The following is a 25090-nucleotide window of genomic DNA, read 5'->3' on the forward strand; positions in this document are numbered from 1 at the left end:
CTCTCTGTCTTCCTCCATTCTCTGTCTTTGTCTCTGTCCTGCTCTCCTGCTCTCTCTCCGTCCCCACTGATCCTGGATCTGCTCCACCTTCCTGCTGGTAAAGGAAGGTTCTGATGGCTGCTGTTGCAGGATGTGCTGCTGATGGAGAAAGAAACAGGAACTCACGCCATGAGGCATCTGTAACGCCAGCGTTGTTAAAATAAATAAGTAAAAATCACGACTGTTCTTGGCCACAAATGAAGTTTCTTTGGAGAGGAAGGTCCTGTTTGTTCTCCACGAACTGCTGCTCGTTTCTCCTCACTTGCGTTGAAAGTGTATCAGCTGACACCGTGTCGGTGTTTCCGTTGTAAGTGGCTTCCTGTAGTTACTGTTCATGCTGCAGTGAATGTGAGAACTTAGATGATGTCCGGGGGAACCTGGAGGTTTGGATCGCATCATTATTTTCCTCGAACATAAACAACACGGACACGCACATAATAAAACAAACATTTTCAATTTTCCATGATGGCCCATAACCCATACAGCACTAAAAGGGTTAGTTCGAGAGGGGACAGAGGACGTGCCTCTTTCACCCAATCACACCAATACACTTTATGATCATATCGCATCTCATTAATATATCGACATAACAAACCGCCTAACCAACCGTTCGTGACATACGCCAGGCGCAGGTGTAGCTGCCTGCCCAGAGTCCTCCTCCGCCTGCACACGGCTACTCTCGCCTGCCTCCGACGAGGAAGACATCTCAAATAACTCGAAGGCAGCATCATTGTCGCATCACATGCGAGGACGCGAGGCTCTAAACGACGTCCTGACGTGTCAGTCCCGACGTTAGCTGTCACTGGGGCCGAGCAGATGCAGTCACGGGAGGTGAGTGTCGCGCCGGTGTGGAATAACTCGTCCGTGTTGGAAAGCCGGGCACTGATACCCTACCCCGGACAGTTGCCACCCTGCTGGGAACAGCCAGCTGCCCCAGAGCAGAGGCCTCTGTTTTCCCTGGGAGGAGAGCGGCTTAGCTCCTAGTTGGTAGCCGCCGGTAGCTGGCTGGCACTGTTGTCGTGCGTTGTGTCTGGCTAACCCAGCTAGCCGCTAACAGCTAGCCGCTAACAGCTCGCAGGCTGTCTCACATGTGCCCGGCTTGTCTCCTTCGGCCGACGAAGCTTCGGAGGCTCTTAATTTGCTCAGGCGCATCTACGCGATTAGACAAAGCATTCAAACCACCGACATGTTTCATGTAGTGTGTAATCCAACAGCCTTCACGAGGACGATGATGATAATGTTAGTTTGTACTGAAGTTGTGTACGAATGACCTCTTTTAAACGCCACAGCAGAGGCTGAAGTCTTGGCACCTTGATTCACATAAATGGGTATTAAACGTGAGATGCAGCTTTCATGCAAACGCAGCACCACAGCTACCGCCTCTAAAGTGGCTGTTAAAGCTGCAGTGTTCACCACTCCCACCTCCCGGCCAGCAGGTGTCTCCCTCCCTCCTGCTGCAACAATCTCGTCTCCTGGTTACCAGGTTGACTGAACTAACAAAATGTGGTCAGAGGAGGAATAGCGGTAATAACAGAGACAAGTCATGTGGTCACCATGGTAATGATGTCACACACTAACAGTAATAACATGAGCATGTCAGAGGCTAACGTTGCTAACCTGAGCTATTGTTACTGGGTTAGGGTTACTGTCTGTTAGCAACCATTAGCTTAGCTGTCCATCAGGAAGTGGCCCCCTCAGCATGGCTGCTCAGCCCCTCTGGTCCTCCAGCCCAGACCAGCGCAGAGCTGCTGAACCAGTACTGCCCCTCGTCTTACTGCTTTGTTGGTCCAACAGTATTTTAGACGCTAACGAAACGAAACCTCACGTTTCTCGGACGTTCCTCTGGTTCATCAGTACCTGCAGCGCCTGAGCTCCTGGTCAGAGACACACCTGGTACGCCTGACACCAGCCTGCTCACGCTGGCTCAGAGTCCCACAACTGTCTGGAGTCTAGATACTAGCAACTTTTTGGATTGTAAATAATAATTTTAACATTATGATCTTATTTCCAGGTAAATTAAGACTTAATTTCTGCACCTCTCTAACAGTTTCTGTGGCTGTTTTTTTTTGTTGTTGTTTTTTTTAGGTATTTGTTTTCCAAAAACTGTTTTTGCTTGCTCATTTCCTCTGATAGGTGATTAAAATGGAACACTAGAATCTTCATGAAGGGTTGTGGATGTACTGTAGACCAGTGGACACACACACACACACACACAATCCCTATGTTGCTCTGTAGAATTGTTTCCATTATTAAATTGTGACATTGATTGTATGAACTAAAAATGAACTAAGCATGCAGTTAGGAAATGATCCTGTGGTACTGTGTCATAACGACAGTAACAGTACTTCCTGAGTACTAGATCTACTTCATTTACATTTAACTTCTGAACAATATGTGGATTAAAGTTAATCAACCTGCACAAATGCAGATCTTTTGTCCTGCAGGTTGTAACGCTCCATCACCCTTCCAGCCTGGTGACGTCTCCTAACTCCCTTCATACCCAACATGTCAATATTATTTCAGTGAAGGAAGAAAAATATAAATCTGCCATTTTATGGCCATCATGATCTGAACTGTTCAGTCAGGGATGGTGTGAACATGTGGAAACTCAGACGCTGATCTGGTCAGCTGATGGTTAAGGTTGGAGAGTGTGCAGTAAAAACACAAGCACCAGTACTGCCACTCTGGATGAATTCCTGCGTCACCCACAACTGAGAGAGGCGCAAACAGTTTCAAGGCTCGCCTGATGCTCCGACTCAGCTGGGCTGAGCTGGGTGGGGGATTCCTGGCAGGTGGAAACAGTGATATTAACCCTTTGTTACATGTTTGATGGCGTGGGCAAGGAGAGTCACGTGGAATAGTTGGAATCCCCCGACACAGTTTGTACATGGAATGACCTTTTAATTTCTTGCCACTATCGAATAACACACGAGACGCCAGCACAACATTAACAAACAGGCTGTGACCTTTGACCATCAGTGACAGCTTTGTTCAGCCAGGACCCCCTTGAGATGGTGGTGTTAATGAGAACACCATTATCAGGAATATCTAGAGGTCGCGAGTCACCTGTCTGGAGCTGGCGGCAGCAGTCTGTCCAGGACTGGCGGTAGATTCTCATTTGTATTTATACCTTTACGAGGCAAGGCAAGGCAGTTTTATTAGGGCCTGAGCCTGAAGGTACCCTATTATTTGTAGCCTGTTTTCACCACCAGTTTGTCTCCAGGCTTCATGGCATCATAACAACATCCTCTGCCCTCAGAGCCTCACATCGACTGAGGAGAAACTCCATAGAAAACCTTGAACAGGGAAAAATGGGAGAAACCTCAGGGTGAGGAGGGGAGGAGGATCCCTCACCAGGAGGGACAGACGGACAGGAGATGTTGGTACAGACAAGAAAACAGTTTATAACACAGAATGAAGGAAACATGGACATGTTAATAACAGTTGAAGAAGGAAGCTTCTGGTAGGCATAGTTTTATGTTTGCATAAATAGCTTTTACTTTACTCTGGGTGCCTGAATAACATGTCAAACACTTCCTTCCCGTGAATCAGAGCATGTTCTCATAGAGACATCGTTTTTTGTAGTTTGGGTTGTTTTATGTTTACTAACTTTGTTGTTGTTCACCATTTCTGGTTTCGAATCAGTGAAGGTCACCAGGATCACCACTGGCTGACTAGTCTGCCCTTCCTAGAGGTTGAGACTTTCAGGGTTAAACGTTTGTGTCTTAGCAGGAAAGCAGCTGATGCGGCTGCCTCCGAAGCTTGAACCCAGAACCTGGCTATACGTCTTCATTTGGAGGTCACAAAGGTCAAGCTGCTGCTGTAATCAAACATCTCTCCACATTTTCATATTCCACATGATTATGGCATCATTCAGGAAATAGATTGAAGCTTCGCAGCACAATAGGCGACATTAGCGTCCGTTTCGAATCAGATTCTTCTTTTGGACACATGAGCGATGAAGCCAGCTGGTGCTGGCGGCCGACTCATTTCCTCTCCTCGTATGAAAGATGGGCTGATGGTGTTGTGAGAGCTGCTCACATTAGTTCCCATTGTGGCCAGCTAAATGGAAGATGGAGGGTGCACTGGAAATCAATGCCGTCCTCCTGTCTTAATGCTGTAAGCCGTCATCTTGCTCCAGCTCGCATCATAATGTGCTTCTCGCCACATATTGTGCTGCAAATAGAGGCTTTGTGATGCTTTTATTGTGGCAAAGTAAACTTTTCTAAGAGATGAATGTTTGCAAGCTCTGCTGCTGCTGCCAAGGGGTCGGGCAAGTGGAGCAGAGTCCGAAGATAAGCCCCGCCCACAGCACACAAACAAAACTGTCCACAGTATTAAACATCTGAAAATCTACTTTTACTTCCTGAGAGCTTTCCATCCAGGTGGATGCCGTTCATCAGAAGTGTGTGGGAGGATCTAAAAACTGACTTGGACAACTGTGGAATCATGAGCATGTTAGATGACGTAAAGACCTGCTGTCGACCCTCCTGAACAGTGGAATTAATACATCTGTCTCTGGCAGGCCGCCGCATCACCAAGCATCCTACTGCTGGAGCCCTTCTACGGCGGTTCTCACAAACAGCTGATCGACCTGCTGAAGACTCTCGTGGATGGCTGCTCTACCTATACGCTGCCTGCCAAGAAATGGCACTGGAGGGCGAGAACGGCGGCACTGCACTTCAGCCAGATCATCTCCCCCTGTCCTTCTTACAGGTGAGACTGATGGGTGACATCACACTGGTACCTGTGAGCTGGGACTGAACCTTTTGAAAGCCTTGTTGTATAGAAGGATGTGAAAGAAAAACTAAATGTTCTTTGCTGGTCAAGGATGATGTGACCCAACTAGGGTCACATCATCCTTGACTGAGTCCTGACTGCATCTGGTGCTGCCGCTGGTGCTGACCTTGTCCTTCATCCCCCTAACATTCTTTTTCTCCTGGTTCTTTGCAGAGTCGTGTTCAGCAGCTCTGTTCTGAACCTGTGTGAGCTGGTAGCGCTCAGACCTGACTTGGCCTGTCTCAAGAAGGTTTTGTACTTCCATGAGAACCAGCTGGTTTATCCAGTCCGCAAAGACCAGGAACGGGACTTCCAGTATGGGTATAACCAGATCCTCTCATGGTAAACACCACCTTCCTCCAAATGCTTCATCCTAAAACATGAATGAAGGTTCCGGTGTGGGGTTCATATGTCAAGGTAGTACATCATGAAGTACTTGTCCTTGATTTAGCTAACAAATGTTGTATTTAGAGTTTGGAAGTAATCCAAAATTTAGGTGTGCACTTTAGAAGTAGTGCAGAATTAAATTATTATTCAGTTAATTCATCTGTGGTGCATGTTGTTAGTATTGGAGTACATCATTGGGATGGAACATATATCAGCTTCCTGTTAATGGGGAACTACAGCTTTTATTTATGTTTTTGTCTGTCTTGGCTTGTCATGGATTAGCCACTTACAAAAAAAAAGTAGCAATGTTTTGTTATTCGTCACAGCTGCTTTAGGAGCCTTATGTCAACAGGAAGTCCAGTGATTCTTTTATTGGCCTGTTAGCAGCTGATGTTACTCTGCTGGAAACTTACATGACTTCTCTCTTGTCATCTGCTGGCACATTTCGGTCCACAAGCTGCTGAGCAAGTGCGGTTGATAAGTTCTGACTGGATGGATTTCCAGGGTTTTGCTCAAAATGTAGTTTGATGGGCGATGACATCTTAACAAGTGTGTCAGGCAGCTCCTGAAAAGCTGTTTGAAGTGACATCATTAATCAGTTAGGAAGACTCGCTGCAGAATGCTGCATTGGTTGATGTTGCCACCTGATTGGAAAAAGGCCCAACAGGCAGCTTGATGACAGCACACCCCTCCCTCAGGCCTTGTTGATCATCATTGATTGGTTCTCATCACCTGCTTTTATGCTGACCTCTCACGTCTCAACATCAGGCCCATCAAAACTGAACATGCCACAATGACGTTGACAGACTCCATGATGGCCTTTTCAACCTCTGTGTCGTGTCGTCTCTGCAGCCTGGTGGCTGACGTGGTCGCCTTCAACTCTGCCTTCAACATGGACTCCTTCCTGTCCTCCATATCATCCTTCATGAAGAGGATTCCGGACCAGCGGCCCAGAGACTTGGACCAGCTGATCCGACCCAAGTGCATAGTGCTGTACTACCCAGTCCAGTTTGCCGACATCAGCCGGTAAGTGGGGTCTGTTGGGCTGCAGGGAAGGAGTCCCACAGCCTGTCAGGGTGTCGTCCTGATGTCACCGTCCATTTACAAAGGACAGCTGTTGGTCCACTGAGTTAGCATCAGGCATATCTCCTTAGATAGGTTGTGGTGCCCTGCCCTGCTCCAACCTATCAGTCATCACGAGTTGCCCTGTCAGGAAAGGTGAAGCAACATGGCATGAAGGTGCTGCGTCTGGCTGACTTGAGAGGACTCCATTATGCAGCTGGGGTGTATGGCACTCAGACGCGCCAGAGTTGGTGAGCTGTTGGCAATGCCGCCCCCTGCTTCCCTGAGAGTTTGGCGGCTCATTTTAAGATGCTAATGTTGCTGATGCTAAGAAAACTCAAATTGTAATTAAGCGTAATCATAGCAACAGTGTGTTAAATCACTATCATTACTGCGATGGTTATTGTGTCATACTGCTACAGAGCTCCTTCTGTTGTCCACTGTCCCATTGGAGGAGGAAGAGCAGGGAATCACTAGGGGCGGGCAGTATAAACTGGATAAGCAGTATGCAATATATTTCATTACACTGGCATACCGGTAAGTTTATAACATCATAGGATTGTCCGTTTGTTTGGCAAAACGGCTGAGAGCAGTGAGCGCATGCAGGAGGAGATTGTTAAAAAGAGCGGTGCAACATCAAAAGTGTGGACATGGTTTGGGTTTAAAGTGTTGGACACTGAGCAGAAAGACATTATCTGCAAAATATGCCAGGCGTGGGTGATTGCACAGAGAGGTAGTGCGAGCAGTCTGTCCTACCGCCTGAAGATGAAGCACGTTGAAGATGAGGAACACCATAGAACGCGTACTCTGCATTAACAAGTCACTGTTTGAGCACAAGTGGTAAGAAAAAGGTTGGCTCTACACAGAAAGTTTCAAGTTACTTGAAAAGTTTTCTGTATTTTTTCTATAAATGAAGTTTTGCACAATAAGTCTTCTGTAATTAACATTCTTGACTATTTTGTGTTTGGAAAACAACTTCCTGCTAGAATGCCTTTCCTATTGGCGTATGGCACCCATTCAGAAACGGTTATATTGACATCTACACACAAAAACACATACCAGCCACCGTCTATGGTTCACATTATACCACAATAGAAATTAGGCCATATCGCCCAGCCCTAGGAGACACTGTGTGTTTCAGATTCAGAAAACTTTATTCATACCTTTGGGGGGAAATGATGAGGAAGATGATAGAACTATAAAACTGACCCTGCCATCAGGGACCAGACTAAAATACGGTGTAGGATTTTGATCAGATCAGATCTGCAGATCATCCATTTAGCTCCAACACTTAGATTTGAACCACTGAAGGAACTGCTGTCAGATTTGAGATGTTATGTGTGGTGTATTTGGCGAAGAGAAAGAAAGTGGCTCAGTGATTGTTTGTTTCTGTGCCATATGATTCTGACATGAAAGCAGAAGACGGAGAAATCTGGGCAACACAGTCTGTTCTCTAGAGCGCTCACAACAAACAGAACCTCACAATTTGTTTGAGGCATCTGTAATATTTTTTCCGGCGTGTCACGTGATCAAAGATGACATCAGCTGATGGGGTTCCCTTTATGTGATCATACTGATTTCTTCATATATGAAGTGAAGTGGAACTGCCATGTGGCAGGAAACAGTATCACAGCAAATTGGTAGTGCTGTCATACGGTAGTACCGTATACCGCAGTCAAATTTGGAAATGTTTCATAGTTGGATCCAGCGTGTCCTCGCCGTGGGGGTGAAAGGGTTAACGCTTGTGGGATATTGTGTATTTGTTACTCTCAGATTGTTCCTCTCTCTCGCCTGTGTTTGATAGTTTATATCTAAGATGGTGGTGGTCATTCATGATGGCGGGAAAGTGTCAAAGCCAACTGGTCAAAACCATGAGAGGCGTGAGCCAAGACGTGTCTTTGTAGATAAACCCGACCTGCTAATCTGACACTCGGTCTTGGTCAACGTGTCTGTGGCCATGTGGCGCCCTGAATCCTCCGAGGACCTGATCTCTAAAATCTGCTGTCTGATTAATTGCTGATGAGCAGGAAGCTGCTTCTAATCATGGTCAGATGAAAACAGCTGCCCACCACCTTCTGTGATGTCACCCTCTAATCCTCCACCTCGCCATGAGGTTGCTATCACAAGGAAAAATAACAAGAGATCAGGCTTGTGGTCACCACACAGGAGTCACATGCTGCTTCTCTTGAATGTCGCCATCATGGCGCAGCCATCTTGGCTCTTTAGGGTTGGTAAAATCAGCACATCCTGTTTGAAAGTCTTTGATAGAGTCGCACCGTCACTTGCGTGGTGATGAATGCATCAATCATGGTCAGTATATTGGGGTGACACTCAAGTTTCTTCTTGTGTAACTAATTGCCTCCAGTTAAACTGATACTGATAATCAATCAGCCTGATTGATCCTCCTGGCATCGGACAAGCTGAGCCATGTAAACCGATTATTACTGATTTTCACCTCCATGTGAAATCAGACAGCGGTGACATCATCACGCCACCGGTCCCTCAGGACCGATTGTCATTCAACAATGGGCTTGTTACAGGGTCTACCGACTAGAGCTGGGCATTACCACTGACCTCCCGATACGATACGATTCGGATACACTAGGTCCCAAGTCGATACGATTTCTGATACGATTCGATCCAATTTACGATACGATATTTTAGTTACAATACCAATTTTGCTTTGGTAATGGAAGAGCTTCTCAAAGGACTGATGCTGTGAATTCAATAGTAAAAGTAACCCTTGAAGCTGCTGCATAATTAAATATTAATATTTACATTGAGAACTGACCATTAAACAATAGTTATACAACATCATGCACTTTTTATTTAAATATTTGACGGTCATTCAAAACAAAAGGGCAACTTAGACTTCCACAAACCGTCAGCAGCTCAGCAGGATGACTCGCGGTGTGGCGAGCTTCAATCGCCCGCGTTTGTCAATGTGGGACATGAGGGACCAGTGACGGTCAGTGGACTGAGAGGTGATGGTCAAGTAGGAATCGTAGCTCTGCTTGTCCAGCTGTCACCAGCGATGGCAACTCTCTCTGCCGATTTCATTGCAGTTGTGACGTTGTTTTTAACTTCTCTGAACATCTTTGAGATTGTGACTTGACTCAGTTGTTTCCGTGTCGGTAGCACATAGCGTGGCTCCAGTGTGGACGGGGGTCTGAAGCCTACATTTTCTACCACTCAGGATGGTCTGAGGTCCTTGCAGATCAAAACTGCCAGAACTGAAGTGATGTTCTCTGCACGTGGAGGCGTGGATGGAAACTTGGTCCCAAATGCTGTCTCCAGCGAGGGTTGTTGCAGGGACTTGTAGTTTCCTGGTTGCTGAGTGTCCTGTGGGTGATGCCTCGTCACATGGCTCCAGAGATTAGTAGTATTTCCGTTGTACTTCACCTCTACTTTGCACATTTTGCGCACAGAATTACTTTTGTCAAGTTGGGCGCAGTTTTCTCGCTTCTTAAAGCCGAAGTGCTGCCAGACATCGGCTCTTAAATTTGCCGGATACTAAAGTTGCGCTTCCGCCATCTTGTTGTTCTCTGATCGGGGGCACATGGCCTGGATCTCGCAAGATCTGATCATCTGACTGCAGTAACGTTGCACTACACTCTAAATCACGCCAGACTGAAGGGGCAAACAAAAACAAAAAATAAACGGGGAAAATCTAATGCATTTTAAAAGATCAATACTGGGATTTGTGTATCGATAATCTTTCCTACAAATGTATATCGATAAAATATTGGTATTTAGACATTTTTAACCCACCTCTACTACCGACCTGCTCTGCACATAGCACCAGAGCCAGTCAGTTCCAGGTTCTGCAGTCATTGGAGAGGAACTGTAGCGCCTGGCCTGGAAAACTGTGAACACCTCACTCCCGTGATTCTCAGAGATAGTCAGGCAACATCCTACTCGTGATGCAATGTGCTGAGCAGGTCCATGGGGCCTGTGCAGGCCTCCCTCATCTCCTACCAGCCCATTGTCTCATTCTCCCCTGAACCCTTGAGTGCAGTGACATCATCATACATTCTGCTGACGAGCAGAAACATTCTTGTGTTGGCTTTAACAGTGTCTCTACTTGTTGTTTCAGGCTGCTACCCAAGCACAAACTCCTCCCCCAGCCTGCAGACACGTCTCACAGTGATGACCTCATCCCGCCACTGACGACTGACAAGCTGTTGTATGTTTTCCTCAGCTGATTTGAAGAATCTGTGTTTGCCTCTTGTGACATCAAAGCTCTACCAGAGAATTCCGCCCTTATTCCTGTCTGACGTCTCTTGCATAGGTTCCCTGACCCTGAGAGACAGACCAAACAAGGTCTACATGGGTCTGGGTCTGTAGATCTGACCCCTGAACAGGACCCTGAAGGCCTCAGGAAGCCTCTTCACATTGTTTGGCCTCACAGATGGTGAGTTCAATGTTCCTTCATAGCTCCTTCAAGGTTCCTGTAAGGTTTAAGGAGGCAAAGTTCTGAATGTCGCTCACCATCATCAGGAATCTTGGGATCGTTGTAGTTAGCAATTCAAAGTTGTGAACGTTGAGGCATTTGTCACTCTGAGATGTTGAACAGGCCGCCATGTCTGATGATGAGATTCTTTTGACAGGTTGGATATTTTAAATCCGTCGGTGTCTTACACGGGCTATGGGATGTCAGTGGGTGGGGCCTGACTGTCTACTATGATGCCCTGTATTCAGGAAAGGCGTGGCGGTCGGGGCTGCAGCGCACACACAGACACACATGCATTGAAGGTGATGGTGGCCTGGCTATGAGGTCCTGACATGGTGGATGTTGTGGTTGTAAAGGGGATTAACGGCGTGCGTGTTGCCGTGGCGATCACCTCCCTGGGTATCAGTGACACGAGCAGCCGTGGTGTAATCCGCTCTGAACTGAGCAAAACACAGATGGATTATGGGAGATGTGAAATTAGGATTTTAATCTCCGATTGAAGCCTCATCTCATCTTTTTGTGTTGGGACGTTAATCTGTGTGTGGCCTGGATCCTCAGATTACAGGACGTCTTATTGCAGGCAGGGAAGGCGGGGCCAGGGGGAGGCGGGGAAGGACAGATGTTTCCAGGTAGAGATGAGGCGGTGGTCAATCTGGCCTGATAGGGATCATCATTTACCTCCAGAGGACTGATGTCGTCCTGCTGCCAACATGTTTGGAGGGTGAAGCGTTGCGAATCCCAGCCGCACACTGAATGACCTCACTTCCTGTGCCACAGGAACATGTGATGCATCACTCATCCAGCCCTTCAACAACTTTAGAATCAGAATCAGAAAAGACTTCATTGCCAAGTATGGTTTTATACATACGAGGAATTTGTTGTGGTGCTGTTGGTGCATGCAGTCCAATAATCTAAACAAAACTAAATTCTTAAGTGCAGAAGCATATAAAAATATAAATAAAAATATATACAGTTTAGCGCCCTACCACCTGATTGATGGATTCATTGGTGATGATGATTGATGGACACTAGCATGACGAGAACTAAGATGTCCCATAGCACAAAGATGTCCAGTAGCAACATTCACATAAATAGAACCAGGTTCCAACATCACGAGAACCAGATGTCCTGATCCCATCAGTGTATCTCTTCATCCGATTCAGTTTGTATAGGTCGTTAGCAGCCTGGCTCTCTTGCTTTATTTGGCTTTAGCTTGGAGCAGTGCCAGTCAGTTTCTGAACCAGTTTCTGTCAGGTCGGTGTGTCAGCTGATGTTTGGATCTGTGTAGCAACTCATAATGTAGTAACGGCTCATAATGTAGTAGCGGCTCATAATGTAGTAGTGGCTCATAATGAAGTAACGGCTCGTAGTGTAGTAACGGCTCATGATGTAATAACGGCTCATGATGTAGGAGCGGCTCATAATGTAGTAACGGCTCATAGTGTAGGAGCGGCTCATAATGTAGTAGTGGCTCATAATGAAGTAACGGCTCATAGTGTAGTAACGCCTCATAGTGTAGGAGCGGCTCATAGTGTAGGAGCGGCTCATAGTGTAGTAACGGCTCATAGTGTAGGAGCGGCTAATAGTGTAGTAACGGCTCATAATGTAGTAACGGCTCATAATGTAGTAGTGGCTCATAATGAAGTAACGGCTCATAGTGTAGTAACGGCTCATGATGTAGTAACGGCTCATAATGTAGTAGCGGCTCATAATGTAGTAGTGGCTCATAATGAAGTAACGGCTCATAGTGTAGTAACGGCTCATGATGTAATAACGGCTCATGATGTAGGAGCGGCTCATAATGTAGTAACGGCTCATAGTGTAGGAGCGGCTCATAGTGTAGTAACGGCTCATAGTGTAGGAGCGGCTCATAGTGTAGGAACGGCTCATGATGTAGTAACGGCTAATAGTGTAGTAACGGCTCATAATGTAGTAGTGGCTCATAATGAAGTAACGGCTCATAGTGTAGTAACGGCTCATAATGAAGTAACGGCTCATAATGAAGTAACGGCTCATAGTGTAGGAGCGGCTCATAGTGTAGGAGCGGCTAATAGTGTAGGAGCGGCTAATAGTGTAGTAACGGCTCATAATGTAGTAGTGGCTCATAATGAAGTAACGGCTCATAATGAAGTAACGGCTCATAGTGTAGTAACGGCTCATAATGAAGTAACGGCTCATAGTGTAGTAACGGCTCATAGTGTAGGAGCGGCTCATAGTGTAGGAGCGGCTAATAGTGTAGTAACGGCTCATAATGTAGTAGTGGCTCATAATGAAGTAACGGCTCATAGTGTAGTAACGGCTCATAGTGTAGTAACGGCTCATAATGAAGTAACGGCTCATAGTGTAGGAGCGGCTCATAGTGTAGGAGCGGCTAATAGTGTAGGAGCGGCTAATAGTGTAGTAACGGCTAATAGTGTAGTAACGGCTCATAGTGTAGGAGCGGCTAATAGTGTAGTAACGGCTCATAATGTAGTAGTGGCTCACAATGTAATAACGGCTCATAATGAAGTAATTGCTCATAATGAAGTAACGGCTCATAGTGTAGTAACGGCTCATAGTGTAGTAACAGCTCATTATGTAATAATGTAGTTGTTTCATTATTGCATTATGAGCTGTTACACCAAATAAAATTGATGACTAGCTATGAACTATTTTCATTATTATCTATGAAGGTGTGTTCACTTGGGCTGCAACGATTAGTCGACGCTGTCGACAAAAATCGATAATAGAAATAATCGACAATGAATTCCATTGTCGACTGTTGTCGGCACACGCGTTTTTCCAACAGTGAGGCACCTCACTTGATTATAATCTCTGCTGAGAGTCGCTCATGCGCAGTAGCGTCTCTGTCTCTGAGCGGAACATTCAGGAACGCGGCGTCAACATCACGTACGCGCACCAAAAAGTTTGGTGGCATTTTAGCCTGGATACGGCGAATAAAAAGACTACTAGCAAAGGTTGCTAAGCAGACCTTGGTGTCATGGCGGTGATGCAGGAACATTTAAAGAAGCTCGTCGGGCAGTTGAACGAAGCGCAGTCTGACTCGCCTCGTTGAGACTCAAGTGACATTCAAGCAGGACGGTTTTAGGACACATTGGACATTTTATAAGCGTGTTTTCACTATAAAAGAGAACTCTAGCGTTATGAGACTGTGCCTGACAAATGTGTTTTAAATTCATGAATTCAATAAAAGATGTGTTTTTCTTTGACCCATGTTTCTTGTTTATTATCATTGGCCACATAATTAAATACATTTTTATATAGTTAATATTCGCAAATAAAGCGACGCGAAAATTCACATTGCCGTTTGGTGTGAACACAGTCAGTTAGTCACTATTTCATACACGCATAGAACAGAGAACAGATAGCTGTGGTTTGCTCAGTGGGAGGAGCCAAAACTGTTCATTCAGATCTTGAAGGGGTGTTTGAGGGTTATGACTGTTATTGTGATGAGATGCTGTAGTAACCATAGTTACATCAAACAGGAAAATACCTGTGTGTGTGTCTGTGTGTCTGTGTGTTGTTAAAGGGAACATGATAAAAATCCTGAACTGTTCTTCTCCACCCTGATGAAGCTGAAGGAGAAGGAACTGGAGTTCCATCTTTCAGTGCTCGGAGAGACGTTCACTGACGTCCCAGGTACACACTCTTACACTAGAAACACACACACAGGTGTTAAAGTTTGTAGCAGTGGTCCCTCCTTAATCGCGGGAGTTACGTTCTAAAAATAACCCGCAATAAGTCCACAAGTCCAACTTCCTCTGCCTTGTGGGTGCTACCGCAGGTGCCTTTGATGGTGCGGAACATTTGGTCGACATTGTGGGGTTTGTTGCAAACACACAGTACAGCACTTCAGAGTCACACTGCTAGCAGTCGAAGATTTATGTAAATGTGGCAAACTGAACATATTCTGTACTGTACAGGGGATTGATTGACACTGGTCTACAGCCAATCAGGATGCAGAACACAATGCACTGTTAAACAAAAAAGCATGCAAAATTGCAATAAAAAAAATCTGCGAAACTGCGAGGCCGTGAAATGTGAACCGCGTTATAGCGAGGGACCACTGTTTATAGATTAAAGCCCAGTTCACACTACATGATTTAAGGCATCGGCGACGTCAGCGACTTCCCTCCCCCAAATCGGGGTTCAATCGGCAACAAAAGTAATGATGTGTGAACACCTCGAAGACAATGGACTGAGAGGTCGTATGCGACGTCTGCAACAAAAAGTGGACATCTAGCACTGCTAGATATCCAGGACTTGTCGCAGTGATGTAAACGGAGCTGCAGCCAATGAAAGCAGACATGAGAGGGATGGCGAACCGAGACGAAAAGAGCTCTGGTAGCGGGGGAGCCGCGCATAGCGAACAACAACAACAAAAAAGATGACGAGAGGCATGGATTCTACAAAGGGTTTGTGATATCTGTGGACACAGGAGGTTCTGAAAGGCTTGGTCCAGCATTGGCGTGAGCACCCCTGCCTTTACGCTGTCCGCGCTTTATGTTGCTGTTGTCATGGAAACCAATGTACAAGTCAGTGTGGAAACAGGTACCAGTGGGAGTGAATGAGAGTGTGAGAGCTTCAGGGGTCAGAGGTCAGGCTCTCATCACACTGTTGAAGTTAAACCTTTCTGTCACCATGCAGCACTGGTATGATTCGATTATTAGGAGGTCAAAGATTGGCAGCGGTGAATTGATAAAGGCGTGTATCATCAGCCCATGATGCTCGAATGAGGGCTCCCGGCACTTGTGTGTTTTCTCTAAATGGACACTCTGAGATATTGAAGTGTAAAGTTTTATTGCAGCCAGCCTTAAATCCAGTGGTGTCCTTTGGAGAGCAGCGAAGCAATCACATTAGCACGTCTCGCCATATCGATTATCTTCACCCCTCACCTGATGCCATGGCTCTCGCATCTTAAATCCCCAAACACTTCAAAAGTCTCTGCACAGGACTTGATGTGAAGCTGTATCTTGGAAGCCTGGAACACCGCTGTCCTTGTCACCTCCAGAATAAGTCACATTTTAGCAATAATGGTCAAAAGCTGGGCAGCCCGGTGGAGCAGTGGTCCTCCCTGTGGCCCCCAGCAAGAAGGTTGTGGGTGGAGCCCCGGCTGCAGCACGGGGTCTTTCTGTGTGAGTCTCCATGTTCTCCCTGTTCCTGCGTGGGTTCTCTCCGGTACTCCAGCTTCCTCCACAGTCCAAAGACACTGGATGGAAGGAAGGAAGGAAGGAAGGAAGGAAGCTGTTTCTCATGAACCTCATCCAGAGAGGGAGGTCCTCAATGTGAAGTCTGTGGGCCCCGAGGTGTCACAGCCTCAGTCGGATGCTGTTGACAAGTCACTTGTTTACATCTGTCAAAGTAGGTGTTTGCCCTGCCACAAGCCAGCCTGGTTTGATGGATTTCACCTCCAATCAATGAACATTGAAACACTCAGGGAACCTGTACAAGAATAATGAACCTCATGAATGAAACATCAGTTATTAGTTACTGAGTTTTTAGAAATGATCCTAAATCTTCCTCTGGAATGGAAACAAATATGGTGTTGTCATTTTTGCGTAGCATGATGGAGAACGTTGGCGGGTGGGATCTAAATGGCCAGTGCGCTCAGACAGTGTTTATGTTTTCTGACGTCTCCTTCTGCTGTGGTGGTTTAGATGTGTTCTCAGAGCACAGATGTCTGCTGGACTCTCATATCCTGAACTGGGGTTTCCTGCCCTCCAAAGATGACTACCTGAGAGTTCTGTTACAGGCTGACGTGGTTGTCTCCACCTCCAAACACGAGTTCTTCGGCGTTGCCATGTGAGTTCATGCCCACAGCTATTATTTCCTGCTTCAGGTTCTTCTTCAGAAAACAATAAACAAGCTTGCAGATCCATAAAAGACAGTTCTAGGTGCAGGACAGAGGCAAGATTTCAGTCATGAAAATAGTGTCCTGCACAGTATTTTTCATGTCTCCATCTCCAGAATAAATCCAGAAACAGAAATGTATGTTGTTCTTCCATGATGTTTTGCAGGGGAACTGCGCAGAGAACATGCTTGAATTGAACCCATGCACTCAAAACAAGCTCAAGGAGCAGGGAAGGTTCTTCAAGAACCCAGTAAAAGACCAAGCTCTAAGAATATTTCCTAGAACAATTCCAACAGCCCTTTCAAATGCTTTTGAATGAGTGCTTAAAGAATGTTCTTGAAGAACACTGTCTAAACATCATCAAAATATGTTGTTGTTGTTGTTTGAAAAAACTTCCTCCCCTGTTGGTTTCATATCATTTGAGTCTTTTATTTGATGATTGTTCCTGTGAGAAAACGAGAGACACCCGAAGTAGTCCTCATGTTTGTCTGATCAGCCGATCAAAGATGGTCAGGCGGACTTCAGCTGCAGGCCTCAGCAGCCAATCCAATGCTGCACTCCCTCCACTAATCAAAGGCAGCCCTGCAGCACCATCTGATCTTCACCTGATTCATGTTTGTAGCCACTGAAGAAGCTTCTGAATTATTCATCTGAGTCGACTTTCCAGGTCACCGTCATACTTACTCATCTAACCGAGTTAGGACACATATGCAGAAACGTGATCAACGGAAGAGTTCCAAACTGAAAGATGCTGTAGTGGGTGATGATATGAAGCTACAGAGTCCATCATGGTGATGTGTTGAAGGTTCAGCTGAGGACAGTTGTGTGTCATCATGATTCATTTCTCAGAATGACCTTTATATCGTCCGAGGGCTGAGGCATGTTGCATCTACAGACGCCCACGGTGGACAAAATAAAGACGTTTCAATGTGAAAGTTGTTAAATTCACTGGTGACATTGTACCAGTAGCTACTTACTGAAGCTCCGCCCACTCTAAATGTAACCAGTTCTGACTTATTGAAGCCCTGCCCACTCTAAATATAACACCTGACCACACACCTCCCACTTGTTTTTATGAGATGGCTTATCCTTCTCTGTTCTCGAATGCAGCAGAGTACCTGAACTCCACACCTGTAACCAGTACGGACTTATTGAAGCTCCGCCCACTCTAAATGTACCGTAGAAAATAAAAATGAAACCATCAGTGACCTCTGGAAGCTCCTGCTAGAGCGTGACTTTTTCCTGTTGTCGTGCCATCGCCATTTATACTGTATAGGGAAGCTCCAATCAGACCACTGCTGGGGGCTGCAGTCCTCAAGATGACCACGGGATGTCTTTGTCTTTTCCCGCTGGATGACCAGTGTGTTTTCCTGGTTGTGTTCAGGCTGGAGGCAGTTCACTGTGGCTGTTACCCACTGTGTCCAAAGGCTCTTGTGTATCCCGAAATCTACCCAGGTAGGAAGTAACACCTGACCCCCCCCCCCCCCCCATTTACTGTTAAATGAGATGGCTTCTTTTTCTCTGCTCTCGAATGCAGCAGAGTACCTGTACTCCACACCTGAGCAGCTCTTTAAGAGGCTGCAAGGACTCTGCCGGAGGCCCGACATCGCCCGCAAACACATTGTTAAGGTAAGTTACAGGAAGTTAGACACATCATAAACTCAGTGGTCCTACAGCTGTGGGGTAGAGGGTGAACAACAACCACCCAGCCTTCACCAACCTTCCGGCATCTACATCTAGATAGCATCAAGATCCAGTTAGCTTCTAGATCCTGTAAGCTGCTCCTCCTAGTAGAGCAGGTGTAGAACCTCCCTCCTAGTAGAGCAGGTCTAGAACCTCCCTCCTAGTAGAGCAGGTCTAGAACCTCCCTCTTAGTAGAGCAGGTCTAGAACCTCCCTCCTAGTAGAGCAGGTGTAGAACCTCCCTCCTTGTAGAGCAGGTGTAGAACCTCCCTCCTTGTAGAGCAGGGGTAGAACCTCCCTCCTAGTAGAGCAGGTCTAGAGCCTCCCTCCTAGTAGAGCAGGTGTAGAACCTCCCTCCTAGTAGAGCAGGTGTAGAACCTCTCTCCTTGTAGAGCAGGGGTAGAACCTCCCTCCTTGTAGAGCAGGGGTAGAACCTCCCTCCTAGTAAAGCAGGAGTTGAACCTCCCTCCTAGTAGGGCAGGTGTAGAACCTCCCTCCTAGTAGATCAGGAGTTGAACCTCCCTCCTAGTAGAGCAGGGGTAGAACCTCCCTCCTAGTAGAGAAGGTCTAGAACCTCCCTCCTAGTAGGGTGTAGAACACCATGCTGATGTTGCTGCCAGTACTACTCCTAGTACCACTGGTAGGGACTGGGAGACGGTTCCACAGGGGAGGAGCTTGATAACTGGAAGCTCCACCTCCCATTCTACTGTTAGAACTCTAGGAACCAGCAGGAACCCTGCATCCTGGGAGTGAAGGGTTCTAGCTGGATCATAGGGGACTAGGAGCTCTGTCAGGGATGAAGGAGCCTGACTGTTGAGGACTTTGATGGTAGAAGAAGAATTTTAAATTCTGTTCTGAATCTGACAGGGAGCCATGCAGAGAAGCAGTCCAGGAGAGACCTGGTCTCTGCTACCAGTTCTAGTCAACACGCAGCAGCATTCTGGACCAGCTGGAGAGTCTTTAGGGACTTATTAGTCCAGCCTGGTAGGAGGGAGGTGCAGTGATCCAGCCTGGAAGTGACAAAAGCAGGGACTAGTTTTTCTGCATCTTCTTGAGCCAGGATGTGTCTGATCTTAGCGATGTTACATAGGTGGAAGAAGGCGTCCTGGAGATTTGTTGAATGAGGGAGTTAAAGGGTCCTGGTCAAAGAGAACTGCTAGGGTCCTACGGTGGTGCTGGGGGCCAGGGTGGTGCCATCCTGAGGCTGCACCAGGAGGTGAGATGAGTGGTGAGCCAGGTGTGGAGACCAGAGCCGGGGTTCTCAACATCATGAAGGCGTCTCTCTTCTGACCTGGCTGGATCACCATGGTAACTGATGTGGTGAACCTCACCTGGTCTGGAGAAGGTGAGGGTCAGAGTTTCTGCTTCAATTGGCTATAAAGCGCTGTCCTTTCACCCACCACCTCTTCTGAAAACGGCACCACCATCTTCGAACGATCCGGTGGACCTCGGCGCCATCATTGAGCGAGGTTCTCTTCAGAGGGAGAGAGCATTCAGAGACCGGAGTGATCCGCGACCTCTCCTGACGTCACTCCTATCAACGCTCCAGGTTCCCAGCTGAGGGAACTCCTTATTATCCCAGCCTGCTGGAGCCATGTGACCACTAATGAAGACCACACCTGGACAAGAGAACTCATCGTCTCCTGGTGTTTATCACCATTAACAATAACCAATAAAGTTAAGGTGATTTGGCCAAACACTGAAGAGTTTCCTCTTCTTCATCCTGGCACCGTCAGACCTGAACGTCCTTCTGGAGTTGAACGGTGAAGCCTGGTGCATCTAGTCTCAGGTGAAGAGCCGTGGATGGTCACCTGTCTCGCTAGATAAGGTCTTTCTCAGGTGTGTTGGGTCCAGCAAAATAACTTCTGTCAGAATTCAGTAACAGGAAGTTGTGGGTCATGTTTTTGTTTCTTTTAGGCAGGCTTGAAGTGCAGTCAGCTAATGGCAACAGGAGATTTGACCTCTAATAGTAGAATTTGATCATTAAAATGGGCTGGTTCTGGTTCTCCTCTATTAACGCTCAGTTATCGGCTGCTCTAGTCTGAGTTTTAAGGCTCTCCGGCCAGATCACGCCTGCCTCTTCCAGTCTGGAGCAGCGCCACGTCCTCTCCAGGTACTGAGCTGTTTGTCCCAGCTGTTGGGTATCAGAACTGTACCACGGTGCTGGTGTCCTTTGTTTCATAGTTTTCTTTATCAATGATGCAGTCGAGTCCAGAGTCGTTCTCAGTGTGTCTGCTGCTCTACTGATCAGTGACCGATGGGGGCGGAGCTAAAGTTCTGACTCAGTATTTATCCTGGCGACCTCTGACCAACCCAGTCAGAAGTCATTCGTGCTATCACAGCAGTTGATATTTGTCTCTGTTGTCTACAGGTCAACACGGCGTCCTTCTCCTGGGCAGCGCTGCAGGAGCGTTTCCAGGCGCTGCTGGCAGCCTGAGGTCCCTGAACGCACCGCAGTGCCATCAGAGCGGGTGGTTGTGAGGGCCACTGAGCAGAATGTGACAGTGACCTAAGTGCCATTGGCACCAAATCAAAGCCAGCCTTGCAAAGTGGGGGCCCAACATCTGGACCATTGAACATCCATCCTGAGGCCTTTTGTGTGTGGGTGTGTGTGGGGGGGAGACTAGAAACGAGTGTGTGGCTCCTTCACAACATCCAGAGTTTGTTATGAGCTATGGACTCTCTCCCAGCAGATGAAGAAGAGAAGAGTGGAAACAGGGACGTTGTGTTGAGGAGCAGGCCACGCCCCCACGCAGAGCCGTCTCTTCCTCATAAATGCTGCAATTATATCATGATGGTCATTTGGGCAGATTATGGATTTGAGTTGATTTGTCAGGTCCGTTGCCATGACATTGAGCTCTTTCACGGTTTTATTGCTTGTATTTGTCACATTTCTGCCTTTTTATTCAGTTGAATTTTTCAAATATTGCAGTTTTTGTACCTATTTTGACATTGAAAGTTGACTGAGGAAATCTTCTTTCCACTGTCAAGCCTTTCATACTTTAAATCGGTGGCAAAGCTTCAGGCTGTGGACGGTGCAAGCAGCTTCTTGACATCCTCTGGTTTTTACAAAATCACACTTCCTATTTCATATGGTTTTGCAGGTTTTCAGGCTTGTAATATGTGTGCATTGAGTGGTGATGTCATCACTGCAGTGGGAGAGGCTGGAATTTCTCTAACTTTTCTAATGTCCTCTGAGCCACAGTGTAAAATTGAAAACATAATTTCTAATTCCTGATCAGATCAGAAACGCTATATTCACTCATGTCACACTTTAAAACTATGGTCTTTGTGGCAGAAGATACCAGGATGATCCTGTAGCTCACTTGACATCGCCATGGCAACCCAGGCCTGACATTTCAGAAGCTTTAGTTCTACCTTCAAGTAAATGACCTCTAGAGACAGCAGAGTTAGGATTCCATGACACATCTCCAAGTTCCTACCAGGATCTTTGACCGATAAGGTGACTGATCATGCAAAAACCTACTACCTCTAATGCAAAAGTGCAGTACATCACAGTGTGATGTCACTTCCTGCTCTTTAGCATGCTAATTCTAACTTTGACTTTTTGTACATTTACCATCTGAGGCACAACCTTGCTAGCATTACCATGTGTTAGAATTAGCATTTAAAATTCTTGGTTTTTGATGCAGGACTGCCCCTCCACTCCCTGCGCATTCGTACCAGCATGCTGATTGTCATTAGAATTCATTAACTTAAGGAACGTAAAGTTGACTTCATTAAAGTAATATTTGACCTGGGTGCCATTTTAATGAATGTAGCTTGTGAATTAAAAAAAAAATGGCTAAAATAAGTAAGACATTGATCAACTGATTGACTACTAAAACACATCAAGAAGAATTCTGTTATGAAGTGACAGGCATCATGGTATTTTCCTTTTCAGCCAGCCCAACAGTTTCCAGAGCTGCTGGGTATGAGAACAGGAAATAAAAAGGTGTATCACCATTACAGAGCACACACATTCTTCCTCTCAGATTGTGTCTTTACCGCGTAGTAGAAACAACAACCTCTCTGCTCAGGTCATGACCTGATGACATCATACACCTCCAGAACAATGCTGTCAGTCTGCAGAATGCCATAGCGCCTGTCAGCATTTTACTGCATCGACTGTAACTGAAGGGTTGAGGAATTTCACTGGCCTGGTAGGTGTGAGTGTGAGAGAGAGACCTGCGGGTGGTTTCACGTCACAAACTCAGAGATGTGACACAAGTTTCCCTGGCAGAAGGTTGACGTGGTGAACTGAAGCGTGAAGACGCCTCCTCGGTTGTAATTAAAGCATTTATTCTGTGGCTGCAGGTCACATGGAGACGGCAGTGCGATTCTGCCTATGGTGGCTGCACGTGCGTCATCCATGCTGGTGGCAGGAATTGGCCTGCTTCGTTCTCGTCCTGCGACCTGCTCACTTCAGTCTGTGTCAGGAACCCAGTTTGCCATCATCTCCAACTGCTCTGGGTTCTCAACAGAAGTCAATTGAACATAAAACTTTCAAAAACAAACTTTTTGAACTTAAAGGTTGAAAATGCAGGTTCAGCACTATTCTGTTAGTAGTTAGCTTGTTAGCCACCAGCCTGTACTTCTTTGCAGGAAGACCTAGTAAACTAAGATGAGATGTAAGCGCTGTCAGAAGAGGAGAAATGAGTAAGAGTGGAAGAGGAGCTGCTCGGTTCCAGGCTCTCTGTAAACTGGATTATCAACAAAGAACAGCAACATTAATTTCACACTTGAGGAGCGAGCTGCTGTGGCTCTGCAGCGCTTCGATTGTAGCTCAAACACCTCCAGCCTAACCCAGCAGGAAGAGGCACATCAAGACAAACACAGCAGCCTGTCAGCTCCTCCGCATGAATCGTCACCCGAGAGGTTCACAGTGACGAGGTCGCAGCCAGACTGGAGAAGCTGAATTACCTGTCTTGTTAGCTCATGGTTGAACACTGCTAACTGGTCCTGCCAATGGTCCCTGTTTGCTCTTCTCTCTGCGCCAGCAGCAGAAGCTAAGTTCTTACTGAGCCTCTTTAAATGTGTCACCTTTTACTGACAGAAACGAGTGGGAACTCACCGCACTGGAGGTGACAGCAACTGCACATCATGATTGTACAGCTAATATCAGTGGAGCTCAATCAAGAGAAGGTTATGTTATTCAGAATAATCCTTTTTCTAGATGGTAGTTGGTTCTTGTTGCTCCAATCGAGTGGGCTCAGCATTAGCCATTGTATGCAGCTGCTTTCAAGTTGAGTTAAAATGCATTCAGTCAAGTCAGGCAAGGTTAGTAACCCCCCCTTGGTGTGGACCTGCCATGCTAACTTCCTGTTGGACAACAGCAAGGACTCCGTTCCAGTTATTGTGTTGGTTTAGGTTTAGTTGTGTGGGTCTGGCGCTTGCTCACGGGGAGAGGGGTGTGACATGTCATTACATAGTGGCGCTTTGGTGAAGAAACACCTCAACTGTTTCTTCCTGCTGCTCACCACAAAACATCCAGCAGCCACAGACCTCCATCTCCAAGTTCAGCTGGCATTCATCAGCTGAGAAAAGAAAGCTGCGGGGTCCTCTGTATGTGGGGTCATGTGATCGACACATCTGGAGACAGCCACCCAGAGCCATAGAGAGAGAGCTGCAACACCCTTGATGTTGCCACTGGAGCAACCACGTGGTTTATGTAAGCTGCCATAGTTCCAAACGAATCTGGCACTGTAGTGTTCTTCTATGAGGCAGGCTACCGCGAGTGCGTTCTTGATAGGTAAATATCAATAAACCATATTTGTATCCGTTGTTGCTCTGTGTTACATAGATTTGGGTCCGTTTTTTTCAGCTTTTATTAGTGGGGTTGACCTATGAAAAGTACTGTATCTGTTACTTGGTGAAGTGTTCCATTTTGGGGCAGGTTGGTGTTGAGGGGATTTCTGAGGTGAGTGGTGCTGACTATGAATGTGTATACATGTGTGTATATGGGTATATACACTATATTGCCAAAAGTATTCGCTCACCTGCCTTGACTCACACGAGCTTTAGTGACGTCCCATTCCTAGTCAATATGACGTGGGTCCACCCTTGGCAGCTAGAACAGCTTCAACTCTTCTGGGAAGGCTGTCCACAAGGTTTAGGAGTGTGTTTGTGGGGATTTTTGACCATTCTTCCAGAAGCGCATTTGTGAGGTCACACACTGATGTTGGCCGACAAGGCCTGGCTCTCAGTCTCCGCTCTAATTCATCCCAAAGGTGTTCTACTGGGTTGAAGTCAGGACTCTGTGCAGGCCAGTCAAGGTCATCCACACCAGAATCTGCCATCCACGTCTTTATGGACCTTGCTTTGTGCACTGGTGCACAGTCATGTTGGAAGAGGAAGGGGCCGGCTCCAAACTGTTCCCACAAAGTTGGGAGCATGGAATAGTCCAAAATGTCTTGGTATGCTGAAGCATTCAGAGTTCCTTCCACTGGAACCAAGGGGCCAAGCCCAGCTCCTGAAAAACAACCCCACACCATAATCCCCCCTCCACCAAACTTGGACTTGGACTTGGCACAATGCAGTCAGACAAGTACCGTTCTCCTGGCAACCGCCAAACCCAGACTCTTCCATCAGATTGCCAGATGGAGAGGTGTGATTCGTCACTCCAGAACGCGCCTCCACTGCTCTAGAGTCTAGTGGTGGCGTGCTTTACACCACTGCATCTGACGCTTTGCATTGCACCTGGTGATGTATGGCTTGGATGCAGCTGCTCTACCATGGAAACCCATTCCATGAAGCTCTCTGCGCACTGCTGTTGAGCTAATCTGAAGGCCACATGGAGTTTGGAGGTCTGCAGTGATGGACTCTGCAGAAAGTTGG

At 46.7% G+C, this 25090-nt stretch overlaps 1 protein-coding gene across 3 annotated transcripts; it reads left to right on the forward strand.

The window, feature by feature from the left end:
* The first annotated feature begins 645 nt into the window (after positions 1–645).
* On the forward strand, positions 646–24022 carry qtman (queuosine-tRNA mannosyltransferase). 3 transcript variants are annotated; one of them, XR_015118641.1, is made up of 12 exons: positions 646–870; positions 4565–4755; positions 4993–5160; positions 6058–6231; positions 10364–10453; positions 10559–10681; positions 14250–14359; positions 16378–16522; positions 17956–18026; positions 18109–18200; positions 19344–20366; positions 20625–24022. XR_015118641.1 is itself a non-coding variant. In XM_086219467.1 (11 exons), exons 1-11 carry the CDS (start codon positions 856–858, stop codon positions 20688–20690), a joined length of 1245 nt encoding a protein of 414 aa, XP_086075593.1. In that variant the 5' UTR covers positions 646–855; the 3' UTR covers positions 20691–24019. The 3 variants fall into 3 exon arrangements, 2 of the variants coding, with proteins under 2 accessions (XP_086075593.1, XP_086075592.1); XM_086219467.1 differs by lacking the exon at positions 19344–20366 and having other exon boundaries at positions 20625–24019; XM_086219466.1 differs by lacking the exons at positions 19344–20366; positions 20625–24022 and adding an exon at positions 19121–19279.
* The last annotated feature ends 1068 nt before the right edge of the window (positions 24023–25090 follow it).

This window comes from Aulostomus chinensis, chromosome 12, assembly GCF_037954235.1.
Source record: "Aulostomus chinensis isolate RoL2024-O1b breed Wild chromosome 12, RoL_Achi_v1.0, whole genome shotgun sequence".
Classification (NCBI taxonomy): domain Eukaryota; kingdom Metazoa; phylum Chordata; class Actinopteri; order Syngnathiformes; family Aulostomidae; genus Aulostomus; species Aulostomus chinensis.